The sequence below is a fragment of the Chelmon rostratus genome, chromosome 20 (assembly GCF_017976325.1).
Source record: "Chelmon rostratus isolate fCheRos1 chromosome 20, fCheRos1.pri, whole genome shotgun sequence".
Taxonomy (NCBI): Eukaryota; Metazoa; Chordata; class Actinopteri; order Chaetodontiformes; family Chaetodontidae; genus Chelmon; species Chelmon rostratus.
Window position 1 is genome coordinate 11,960,844 of NC_055677.1, and position 12,588 is coordinate 11,973,431.

The 12,588-nt window shown below is 42.2% G+C and overlaps 2 protein-coding genes across 6 annotated transcripts in view; both read right to left on the bottom strand.

Moving 5' to 3' along the window:
- Nucleotides 1-2,477: 2,477 nt before the first annotated feature.
- Nucleotides 2,478-7,281, bottom strand: cd226 (CD226 molecule). Of its 4 annotated transcripts, XR_006007853.1 has the most exons (7): nucleotides 7,190-7,281; nucleotides 6,187-6,510; nucleotides 5,614-5,997; nucleotides 5,170-5,272; nucleotides 5,028-5,078; nucleotides 4,252-4,306; nucleotides 3,669-3,707 (listed from the first exon to the last, which is right to left on the bottom strand). XR_006007853.1 is itself a non-coding variant. In XM_041961683.1 (6 exons), the coding sequence occupies exons 1-6, from the start codon at nucleotides 7,251-7,253 to the stop codon at nucleotides 2,700-2,702; spliced, it is 957 nt and encodes a 318-aa protein (XP_041817617.1). In that variant the 5' UTR covers nucleotides 7,254-7,281; the 3' UTR covers nucleotides 2,478-2,699. The 4 variants fall into 4 exon arrangements, 3 of the variants coding, with proteins under 3 accessions (XP_041817617.1, XP_041817615.1, XP_041817618.1); XM_041961683.1 differs by lacking the exons at nucleotides 3,669-3,707; nucleotides 5,028-5,078 and adding an exon at nucleotides 2,478-2,726; XM_041961681.1 differs by lacking the exon at nucleotides 5,028-5,078 and having other exon boundaries at nucleotides 2,478-3,707.
- A 1,443-nt stretch (nucleotides 7,282-8,724) lies between these two features.
- Nucleotides 8,725-12,588, bottom strand: part of rttn (rotatin) — a 31,157-nt gene continuing 27,293 nt past the window's right edge. For both annotated transcript variants that reach the window (XM_041961110.1, XM_041961109.1), the window contains exons 45-49: nucleotides 11,838-12,031; nucleotides 11,137-11,410; nucleotides 9,325-9,428; nucleotides 8,987-9,056; nucleotides 8,725-8,874 (exon numbers count right to left, since the gene is read on the bottom strand). In XM_041961110.1, the coding sequence (XP_041817044.1) occupies nucleotides 8,795-8,874; nucleotides 8,987-9,056; nucleotides 9,325-9,428; nucleotides 11,137-11,410; nucleotides 11,838-12,031 (722 nt within the window). In that variant the 3' untranslated portion in view covers nucleotides 8,725-8,794. The remainder of the gene's footprint in view (nucleotides 8,875-8,986; nucleotides 9,057-9,324; nucleotides 9,429-11,136; nucleotides 11,411-11,837; nucleotides 12,032-12,588) is intronic.

Here is a 12,588-nt window from a genome sequence, read left to right on the forward strand (position 1 = left end):
TCTTAAAGGAATAGTTCAACATTTTGGGAAACACTCATTTGATTGATACCACTCTCGTGCCTGTACCATAAATATGACCCTACAGCCAGCAGTTAGCATGGCTTAGCACAAAGCCTGGAAATGGGGAAACAGCTAGCCTGGCTGTGACCAATGCTAATAAAACCCACCTACCTGCACATGTAAAGTGTTTACACATGTTTACACAAAATGAGATGTATCATATTAATTAGCAAGCTTTAGAGGTGCTGGTAGGTGGATTTTTTTTAACCATGGCTGGGCAAAATGTTTCCTTCTTTTCCAGTCTTTGTGCTAAGCTAAGCTAGCTAGCTGTTTGTGTTTGTTTGTGGTAGCTTCATATTTAGCATACAGACATGAGAGTGGTATCAATGTAGTCATCTAACGTTTGTCAAGAAAACAAAAAAGTGTTATTTCTTGTCAGTCATTATTATTTGTCAAACTATTCCTTTAAAAACTAATTAAAACAAATCCTAAAACACTAATAAAAATAAGGTAGCCTGACAGTTACCTTATTTTAACGTCAGATACCTTATACAGTCTTGTTTTCCATCCATCAGAGTATGAGCAAGAAATATTAGCGGCCATCCTCAGTAACACCTTGTATCAGTAAATCCTTTCTATAGCACGTGGTTTTTGAAGTTTGTCGCTAAGCAGACGACCGCTGCGACGAAAACGCTCTCTGCATTATCCTCCCCGAGTCAGAAGTGCCTTCGACACAGACCGCAGAGTGTGAGACCTAACCAGAGCATCGTCTTTGGGCTTTGAGTTTTCCATTGTGGACTGAGTTTAGTTTTGTACCTTCACGTTCAGAAAAGTCTTCAGTTTCTCAGAAATACCGCAGACCCAGCTGTGAAAGCCGTGTCAGACCTGAAATACTTCTAACCCGAATGAAACGGGAGCTCTTTGAGAAATCTGAGACTAAGACTTGTTACCTGTTGGCGGCTGTCAGCAGACACGTACCCATCTCTTTATTTGGTAAATAATGGTTTCTTTTATATGCTTATGTTAAAGAAATAATCTCTCAAATCCAGAACAACACAATAACTCTGAGATGAAAAAGGTTTCCAGAGACAGTTTGAGGCAGCAAAGCAGTCCTTTAATGTCAAACCTAATCACTTATTTTGTGTAGAAATCCTCTCGAACTGGAGCTACAAGCCGAAGCACTTATTTTGTGTTGCTCAAGCGTTGCAGTCGGTCGCTTTATTTTGTGTGTCGTATTTAAAAGAGCTCAACCTTCACATTAATTTGATCTACCAATGTGTCTGCATCACAGAGCCCATAGTTAACAGTGTGTACAAAGACTGTTGTCCACATATACGGCACATTTCTGCACTAGCTGTCTTGAGTCTTAGCTCAAGTGTGGTTAATAAATATATGTATAATAGTTCCGCTCCATCTGGACCATTAGAGCCGTACTAACTGAGAAGACTCGAGGAAGTTCTAGTTGACCGTGTTCATCATTTGCAGTTTTTGTTTATTGTAGCCGTTGGCCCGTTTGTAGGTACGATGTGTCGTCATGATTTCTGTCACTGTTGCTATACGATTGTGTTTGTGTCCGCCATGTTTTGTGTTCCGTTTCTGTCAGATTATATGTTCATAGCACTTTGAATACATTGAGTGTAGGACTACAGTTTTCACTAAATGTACATATGTAATGTTTTTGATGATTAAAAAGGTAATAAATTGAATGTTCTATCATGTATCAGCATATTTTTTTAGGAAATAACACTTATTCACTTTCTTGTCAAGAGTTACACGAAAAGACTTACAGCACTGTAGCTGAAGCCAGGCCAACAGCCGGTTAGCTTTAGCATAAAGTCTACCTTTGGCTAAGCAGTTAGCCTGGCTCTTTTCTGAGGTAACTTTTTGTACATGTTCCAAAAACATGTACAAAAAGTAGTGTATTATGGAGGGTTTTGTGCTATTACTTGGCCGGGTAAAGTAACTTCCTGTAATTGGCGCTGTTTGCATGCCAACCTCTCTGTGACGACTAGATTCCAGGTAGTTACTCCACTAAAAACCTTTCATAAAACCACAGATTGCCATTTTTACACTTTGGTTTGTGCACAGATTAAACAAAGAGATGCATGTTAGTTAGCATTAGCGGTGCTGTTCCCCTGGGCAGTGCTAAAATAGCCGTTTCCCTGTTCCCAGTCTTTATGCTAAGCTAAGCTAATTGACTGCCAGCAGCAGCTTTACATTTACCGCACAGACAGGTGAGTGGTATCGATTTTCACCTCTAACTCTGTGCAAGAAGGTGAAAAAGCACATTTCCCAAACTGTTAAACTGTTAGCTTGATAATTCAAGCGCTAACTCGATGATGATGGCCGTCCATTTCACAGCAAATCAGCCTTTTTTCTCAATCAATGATTCTTCAGGTTTGTGCTTATCATATCTGATCACAGGAAACCAACAAGGTAAGTTAGTGGCTATAACACCTTTATTTATATCACATGGAGCCATCTGCAGTCACACACACCAGTTTCGGTATTTACACGCCACCCACACAGCATCACAGTCGAATGCACAGTTGCAGCTTCTACTGTCTTGCTCGGAACAGCGAGATGAGAGAACTAAGGCAAAAACTTGTGGTTCCGAACTACATATTGTCCCTTTATGTTCCACATTTCTAGCTCGTCCACATTTGTCTTGTGTCCTAGCAGGATAGCCTGCATATCCATCACTGCCTCTGCCACTGCCTCCATGTCTATGGAGATAAACGAATCATATTACACATAAACAACACACAGTTGACACAAACCTTGAATACTGATTCACAGAAGCTAATGGGCAGGCTCGGGAATGACAAAACGTGATCAACACAACCGGGAAACTTGTGAAAAATAAAACACTAATCAATAAACAGTGGCTAGACAAGTATACAATGCTACAGTGTAAAATAAAGCACAGGATTAGCTAATTAGAGTTTAGCTTTCATAATAAGAGCGTGCTGTAACTAGAATGCAGCCATCCTCGACAGCGAGCCCTTTGGGGGAAAGCAACAGTCTCGAGTGATGGTACAGTGCTGAGTGACTGCTTTTCTTTCCCGTTAGATGATTAGACACTATTGTCAAGCTTTGAATGGAAACCAGGAGGGATGGAAGTAAAAGGAGAGCAATTACACAGGCTTTTGTCAGTCATTTTACTCAGGGGTGAGGGGAGTGAAAAGAGTGATTATGCAGGCCTTTGTCTGCTCCTCGTGCATGACGGTTACTGTCAAATAGGGTTTTGCCCAAAACAAATATTTCCTCAACAGTAATTATGAAGTACATACTACATTTAATTAGTGGGAGCGGGGCTTGACTCTGACGGCTTCCTGAAGACGTACATGAACACCAGCTTGTCACCTCATTTCAGATCACAGTATGAATATTAATCAGCGTCAGAGTGACCCCTGCATCTTACTAAAAAACTCAAATAATCAAGATCAGCGCTCGTCGCTGCAAGTTTGTTTTTGCTCGTGCTCGTATTCATCCGAGAAAAGCAGAGGGCACGTTGACAGCTGCTGCAGATGAAAACTACACACCCACATCACTCGCTGCATCACATTTACGTCCGCTCATTTGTCAGAGAGTTGACGACTGGTTTTGTGTGATCGCACGGTCTGCAGGTTGGCATAGACCGGGCATTTTTGTATCTGCCTGGACTTCCTCCTGGGGCACACGGAGATATTCTCATAGAGGTTTGGCTGTGAATATGTGGCAGATTTTATTAGTACATGAGGTGTTAGACAAGGACATGTGACAGATGATAATGTAATGGCTGATAGCGCAGCAGCTTGGCAAAAAGTCATGAAATGTTCCTCTGAATGGTCTCAATCTGAAATATGCTTTATAGGATGATAAAATTATATGATTACATTACACATCTGTTATTACAGCTCTCTCTATATATAAAGGAAATAAGAATATAACTTGACTTCAAAGAAATAATCACGAGTTACTGTTAGAATTTCAGTTTATAAGATGAAATATTATATTTTCAATCAATGTGGCTGCGTTTTGGCAAGCTGCTCTTCTACATTATCTAAAGGCCGTGCCACTCTCAGCATTAGTTAAGTTAGCAAGCACACATAGAGCGTATCAGGAGAGCATGAGCTGTATCGAACAAGATCAAGAGTGAAGTGGAACAATTTTATATTTGAGTGCGTGTCTGAAGAGGAGATAAGGGAGCGCCGTAAAAGTGTCAAGCGTCAAGACAAACGTAGATATGATGAATAACGTGACGCTCACCTGTCTCTGGGATGGGTGCAGTTTGACTCTGTATTCCTCTCTCTTGTTCCTCTTCCTTTGGTCATTGTCGGAGGAAAGTGAACGAAACAACAGAAGAAAAGGATTTTTAATGAGTGGGTCATTTCAAACGCAACCTCGCATAATTCTTATGACTAAATTTCTCGTGAAAGCAGCGCTAATCAAAGGATAGTGGCACATTTTTAGCCATGCTGTTGGTCAGTGCACCACTTTCGGCCGGACTGCATTATGTCATCTATTGGATGGATTGCCATGAAATTTTCCACAGATGTTCATGGTCCCTGGAGGATGGACCCTGATGACTCTGGCGATCCCCTGACTTTTCTGCATTATTGGTTTACCCCAAATAATAACTCATGACGAAAGGAACTACTCAATCAAAAATCTGCTTTCAGAATTACAAACGACCTTGCGATGCTACGCCGCTGCTGTTGTTGCTACGGTTATGAGAGTGAAAGTTAGGGGAATAAACTGGGTGTAAATTAAGAGTACACCCACTTCTCCAGGCACCACTACACAACTGTGCAAAGCGAATGACATTCATTCCCATCAGCCTCGCTTCTCTACTTCATGTTCGGCGCTAAGTGGCAAATATTAACACGCCTGCATGCTAAATTGAGATGGTGAACACGGTAAACATTAACTGCTGATAGCATGTCTGCACCGTCACTGTGAGTGCGTTAGCATGTTGACGTTAGCGTTCAGCTCAAAGCCAATGTAGAGCTGCTGCGGACTCTCGTTGACATGAAGGTACTCACTCGTTTATATTTGATTATGTCCCTTCGTTCCAGCCCGCAAGAACCTGAGCACTATGAGTCAAAGGATAGACGGACCCATATTTCATACTTTACTTTGGCTTTGTTTGCTGAAGATATATGAAAACACACTGTGGGATCTTACTTGTGCCTCACTGCTAGTGCGACGATGGCAATGAGTAGAATGAGCCCAGAAGCTCCAGCCCCGATGTAAACATACATCATGTACAGCGATAGGCTGAATCCACCTGGATATAAAATTAGAGAAAATAATTATATTATTTGTGTTCGTGGTGAGTGACTCACAGATGCAACATGACACATTAGAGCATGCTTGTATGTGTAGTGTGCAGACAAACCCCCCCCCCCCCACACCTGCCACAGGATGTTGTGGTTTCAGCAGATGTGAGTCTGACACTGCTAAACTGTTCGAGATGCTGTGTTTATTATGTTTCATCAACCACTGTACTCTCTCAGACATATTTGCATCCATAAATAATAAGTATGAGAATCAATTCAGTCATCCAGGCATAAGGCCATACATATATACACATATATGTGTATGTGAACGAATGCATGCTTTTTGTACCTGCAGGGGGCACCGTGAGCAGCACCGTGGTGGTCTGCACTCCTGCATCTGTGCTGAAGGTACAGCGGTAGAAACCGCCATCTTCCTGCACCACACCTGTCAGGTGCAGACTGACATCCAAACTGTCCGTGCAGCTGACCCGGCCCCTGTCACTGTAGTCTTCGCCCACCAGGCCCCCTTCCACCTTCTTACATACTCCGATAATGCCCCAGGGCTCGCCGTGCGGCATCCTCTCCAAAATGACCTGGTAGATGGTGGCGTTGTGCTTGTGCTTACAGCTGACGGTCAGGTTGCTGCTCTGCTCCGCCACCAACTCTGTGTCTGCGTTGATCGCCTCTGGGGTGGGGGGCTCCGCACCGTCCTCGTCCTCTTCTGGGGGCTCGTCTGTAAGCAGAGGGATGTGGAGGACACACAGGAAATTGCTCATCAAAGACAGACAGAAATCTAAGTGTGCGGCTGGAAATCTATCAAGTTTCCATTCCAGCATCAATTCTTGGTTTCGTCGTTCAGTGGCGGCACAGTGATTTAACAGCTCAAAATTTCCACCTCGCTATTTTCCGCCATATCTTTTACCTAAATCTTCCACCTGAATGTTCCTCGTCCAGGGGCCTTGAGGGAAGGTCTGAACAGAGCAGTGGTAAAGCCCAATATCCTGGTGAGTGACGTTCCTCATGGAAATACTCCCGTCCATAGGAGTGGTCCTCAGGAACTCTATCCTCTCCCGGTAATGGTGAGAAAAGGCCACTCCGTACTCCGGATGGAAAACTGCTACTGGGTTCTTGTCTGGTATTTTGGTCCAGGACACCATGCTGAGGTTGCCGTACCAGGGGCACAAACAGTTGAGAACCATCCCCTCCTCCAGACGAACTGTAACTATCTCCTTCTGCTGGACAGCAACTAGACAGAAGGCATTTTTCTGTTTATTAAACTCATCAAAATCTTGACTTCTTGAAAAATACAAGCTGATAAATCAGTAAAAGAATTACAATTGATTATAACATTTTACATCTATCAGTTCAAAATCATAAACTAAGGAATTGTTTACACCTTATGCCACGTGGCAAAAAAAAGACATGTTTTTCCTCTAAATCTCCTCCAGTTGAAGATTACCACAGCTATTCACAGCTTTGAGGCCATCCCTCGGGTAATGGTAATTAGGCTAATTTGAGCCAGTACACATATACACAACTGACAATAGCTGGTGATCAAGCTTCCAAGTTTTCAAAGCCTTTTATCCAAGCTGAATGACAACTGATTTCGAGTCCAGTGATGCCCTTGGGAGAGCTCTGGCAAGTTTAGAATAATGATGTCTTGCAAAACTAACAATAAACAAGCTCTCCTACCGTCTCTGCAGCCAATTTAACTAAACAGAAATCGTGGCATAAAGCACTGCTTGGTTTTAATTTCTGATTTTGAATTAAAGATTCTAAACTTATGAAACCATATCAAAAATATTTCAGCAAATTACATTCACAGAGAACAGCGAATGCCACTTTCAACACTGTCAATGAAAAAGTTTGCCATTCTGAACACTAAACTCTTGTAAAAACTTTAAAAATATATATGAAGTTCATACCTTTAAGAAAAGGAAGAAAGATGAGTACCACGAAGTACCAGTGGTCCTTTTGTACAGCTTCCATCTTGCCCCGCCGAGGGAGAATGAAAGCTGCATTGATGAGACGAGTGGAGAGGCACCCGAGCTGCACTTCCTGCTAGCTCTCTGGCTACAGAGACGCACTTGAGGTACTGGGACACACTTCATGGTAGCCCACTGTTAGCTCATTCCACACAGAGTGGCACTTTATCACCAGGGCTGGGAATGGGAGGAAAGCTTGTGGCATAAAGCTGCATGGTGCGATCCATCCGGAAATTTTCTAAAAATGCACCAAATTTGCCCTCAGCTACCTGAAATTCTGCAAACTTTAGGTGGTTTTTATCTTGTAAACAATCATTTTGGATTTTTTGAAATGCCAAAAAAGTCCTCAAAACATACAATAAAATTATTTTTTAAGGATGCAAATCTCCACAAATTTTCAATGTTTTTTTTATTAAATTTGGTGTAGATATTCATTGTCCCCACAGGATGAATGCTACTGACTTTGGTGATTCTCTGACTTTTCCTCTAGCGCCACCATGAGGTTGACATGTGTGATTCCGTGAAATACCTCACAGTATTTGGATAGATTAAAGGAATTTGCTAGATATTTGAGGTCCCTTGAAGAAAAATCTAAATGGTTTTGGGGATCCCCTGACTCTTCCTCTAACACCATTATCAGATTCACATTGGTGTTTTTTTAATTGAAATACCTCAGGGGGTCATCATTGGTTCAAAACTGTTTGTCCACCATGATCTGCACAACTGATGACATTCCCACCAGCCTCAGCTGTACTTTGACTTTTGTGCTAATTGGCAAATGTGAACATGCTAACTTGCTAAACTAAGATGTTTAACATTATATGTGTTAAACATCAACATGCTAGCATTGTCACTGAGCATGTTAGCATGTTGGTTAACTGACTAGTTTAAAGCCTCACAGAGCCTCCAGCATGGATGCTTATCAGGGACGCCCAAACTTTTTCCTTTGGTGGGCCAAAACTGAAACTTAAGGCAAACACTTATTGTTTTGTTGAGATGCAAAATAGCATTTGGAACCAAAGTTCCCTTAATTGACTGTGCACCTGTCTAAAGTGTCTCTCTGCAACACTGTGCTCAGATTAAGACAAACATTCAAAAATTAGAGATACGGCATATTTAGAGTATTTTTACCTAAATAAAACAGCATGAACAGCATTTTTTTAAATAAATAAAATGAAACCTTATGGTGAGCCAGCTTTGGCCCATGGACCCCACTTTAGGGCAGCCTTGCTGTGGACTCTTGGTTATGTCCCTTCCTGTAAATACTTAGTTTTCGGTGTCTGCGAGCAAGTTGTGCTGCCATCACTGACAATCCCACCGTGGCATGACTCACACCACCACAACCACAACAGTGGCATTTAAAGCCACAAGCCAAAACTGGTGCACTTCCTGAAAAATGAACCGTTTAAAAAAAAAAACACCACCACAGAGTATGAGTAGTGTTTAAGTGAAATCAGACAATACGAGACTGTAGCTACATCTGCCACTTGGCATTTTAATATGAGTATAAAAACATGATACAAAACAAACATTAGAAATAAATAATCATTTTTTTAGCAGCTGGGAAAGGTTTTCAAGGCACTTCAACAGGTAGGCACTCACAGGCTCCTGACTGTTCTCTGCATCTGCGGTTTACAGGAAAAAAGCACATTTGTAAACACTCGGACATGCAAATGCTCAGCGCCATGACAGGTGCTGATACGTGTGCGTCATCAAAGTGAATAAATGCATACCTACCCTTCTTAGCGGTGGTGTGTGCCTCCGCAATTCTCAATCGAACAGAGGGACACTTCAAAGTAGTCTTGGCCTTTGAGGGGAAATCAGAAAGGCAGATTAAGATGAGTTGTTTTGATAAGATTTCTTTTTCCAATTTCTAATCAGGAGATAAAAAGGTTGATCATCTCATCAGTGTGTGAGAAGACAATGGAAGCTTTCAAGCAGATTCACATTGCACAGAATGAAGAAGCCTCAAGATTTAATTGGACATATACCGCCAATACACTCCACTACTAGCCAGCAAGCGCACTGTCACTAAAATAAAGTTTTAATGCGAGGATGCGTGTGTGTTTTTGTACCCTCTGATTGTTGTGGAGCAATGCCCAAAGTGCAGACGCTCCCATACAGCGGATCTCCATGTCCTCACGGTCCAGACAGCACAGCAATGCCTTCATGGCTTTGTCTGGAGGACAGATATGAGGATTATCAGAGGTGTTGTAAGATTCAATTTGCTATTTAAAAAAAACAAGCAATATATTCTTTTAATTCAAAATGACAAGAATAGATTCTAGTTATTAAAATGCAGATGATATATTAACATACAGAAAACCTTTCCCAGGATAACACTGCATATTGATATTTTTAGGTGCAAATAACTGGTGAACTAAACAGAGAAACACAAGTTTCATCGCACTGCCTTTATCTGGGTCATTTGCTCGTCCCTCACAGCAAACATTCGTGTTGCATTTTTACATATTTTCTGCAGAAATTCGCTCATCATCACTGACTGACATCAGATTGTATGTGCAACACACACACACACACACAGGAAATGTGATCTTTCCACAGGAAACAAACCTAATGTCACACAACAGCTTCCTCCCACCTGGTCCAACAACTCCCACCTACAGCTCGCACTGAATGAGGGGGCACTATGTGTTTTTTAGCCGTCTCTGCGGCTTCCTCTCCTTTCTTTATCTCAGTGTCTTAGAATCTTCCCACACCTGCTGCATTCTCCCTGATTTCTTAAATGATTGGTGCTAAACTTATACTGTACTCACAATTTCTATCAGGAATATCCAGTTAGTCAACATTTGCACGTTTCCTGTACTCAGCCAGCAGGTACAGAACAACATGGTCATCCTGTTGCTCTTGTTATTCTGGCCACCTGCTGAATGTTAGTGTTATTCACTCCGTTTGGCACTAGTTAGTGCTCCTAACAAAAAATACTACTCTTAGACTCTTGTATGCTCGATTTTCTTCACCATTAGCTTGTTTACTTTACTTGCTTACGTACCTCTGCCGTTTCATGCTCGGCAGACAGCGTATATCCGGCTTGTCTGAGCTTGTACGAGCTGGAAAAGACTGGATTTATATGGAAGGATTTGTAATAAAAAGGAAAATGCGTAGTTTACTTCTGGAACCAAAATGAGGTAAAGGTGCCGAAAAGCAGCTGAGAGATTTAACTGTTCATTTTCTGTGGCTCTGGCAGGAATAGTTTGACATTTTGGAAAATACTGTTATTTACTTGCTTACATTCACTTAGTCTATAATGGAGACGTGAAAGCAGATAGAAATGGTGCCAGTCGGACTAGATTGCCGTGAGGTTGTACCCAGTGGCAGACAACATTGTACAGTGAAAGAGGCTCATAGGGACCCAGTCTAATCGCGGACAGTGTCATTATTCTTTTGTCATTACATTACACGATCAGCATTTACTTCATAATGATACGTTAAAGCAAAAAACTTGTCTATTGCCTGTTCAAGCATGGAGCTGGAGCCTTGAGGCAGTTAGCTTAGCATAAAGACTGGAAGCAGGGGGAAACAGCTAGCCAGGCTAGCAAACTCAAAACCTCCTGGGCTCCAACTCCATATTAAAGCACACACAAGAGCAATATTGATCTTCTTATCTAACTCTTGGAAAGCAAGTGAACGTGTTTCCCAAAATGTCAAACTATTTTGCTGAAATTTTCTACATCTGCCTTTTATCTGGGTGTGTGTGGAAAGATTCAGCTGCACTGTTTCTTGCCACACCTACGAGTTGACACTGTGGACACGTATATACAAAACAAATCAGTTTTTTTTTGTTCTTCTCCTCATCTATAGTTTGCTGTTTTAACACTTTCACTACTTGTTTGAGATCTGAAGTTAAACCCGCTTCCCTTCCATACTGTTGGCAATGACGTGTGGCTTGTTGGCAGGGCAGAAGCAGAGGTTGTGAAGGGCGAGCAGTGCGTGGCGCCGCTGTTCTGCCAGGTCTGCCAGCAGTTCCAGGGCTCCGGTCACCCTAAGGATGCTCTGCTGGCCGTCCTCTGCGAACGAGAGATTGACCAGCAGCCTCAGCCACAGGCCCATGAGGCTCCCACCGCCGCTACCTGCAGACGCGGCTTTAACACCACCCGCCTTGGGCATTGGCACCGACAGGAAGGCTTGCAGGAAATTATTCTGAGAATGACGGCGAAGGAAGCAGACGAGAGAGATTTCATACAAGAGTTTTGGGGTCATGTGAACAGATCATTATTATCAGCATGGTGTAAGTGCGAGGGTGAGATTTTGGACACGCTAAGTGCGAGAGAAGCTTATGTCATTTATAGTCAGTGCTATGAATCTTTTTTTAATTCTGTAACACCGCATATCACACTTACATTAATTTTATTTAACTTGTAAATGTGTTTTTCACAGCCAGTTAAAATGAACTGAAGAAAACTGTTGAATTGGCTGATTTGAACAGAAATATTCAAAAACATGCTCATTTACGGGAAAAAAACTGATGCATTCTGGATAAAATGTCAGTGGTGTTTTACTGTTTTCCCCTTTATGTGCACTACAAAAATGTCCAAAACGTTGTGTGCACTGTGTACTAGACTTGTACCTTTTGCAGGAGGCCTCTGCAGTCACGTGACATGGCGAGGTTAGCCAAGAGAGAGAAGGCGAGCTTCTGGATGGGGCTGTTATCTGGGGCGACCCCCGAGGCCAGCTTCATCACAGAGTGCATCAGGGAGTTGCTAAGTGTGCATTTAGATCCTGGTGCAACACCAGGTCCACTAACACAAAGCGAACTACACGCTGCAAGGAAAAAAAAGCAAAACATCCATGAGTACTTTTTCTGGTTTAAAACTTGATTTGTTTTTCCAATATTGTGGCTCTGTGTAAGTCATTTAAGCATGTACATCTCCTGCATACCAACACACACACGCGCAGACACATACCATACATACTGTGAAATGTGAGTAGGCAGGAGCACATTATGCACATTAATTACATACAAAGCACAACAGACAAAGGCAACAAAGGAACATTGGTTTCTTTAATGGTAAGAGCAATAATCAGTGCATGATGCAGATTCCAGCAGCTTGCTCCCTGCCACAGAGGCAGCCAGTCAAGGGTATCACTGATTGACATGGTCATGCTGACATCAAAAACAACTATTCCATCCTAATCTAAAGGGCAATGGTCGTACTCTGAGCAGTGGATTGTGGGAGCAGCTAATATGACTTCCAACCTGATAATGAACCATTCTGGGAAATGCTTCTCCCTGAAAAAACAAAACCAAAAAAACAATTTTGTGAAGCCCCCAGTTGCAATTACCAACAACCAAACAGCAGCTGTAGTCTATTCAGCTC

Excerpts from the sequence above, each read along its gene's own strand:
- cd226 (XM_041961681.1), bottom strand. The coding sequence starts at position 7,253 with ATGGAAGCTGTACAAAAGGACCACTGGTACTTCGTGGTACTCATCTTT. Across the intron at positions 5,998-6,186 it reads CATTCAGGTGGAAGATTTAG|ACGAGCCCCCAGAAGAGGAC; the intron begins GTAAAAGATATG and ends CTCTGCTTACAG. Across the intron at positions 3,708-4,251 it reads TGCACCCATCCCAGAGACAG|CCAAACCTCTATGAGAATAT; the intron begins GTGAGCGTCACG and ends ACATATTCACAG.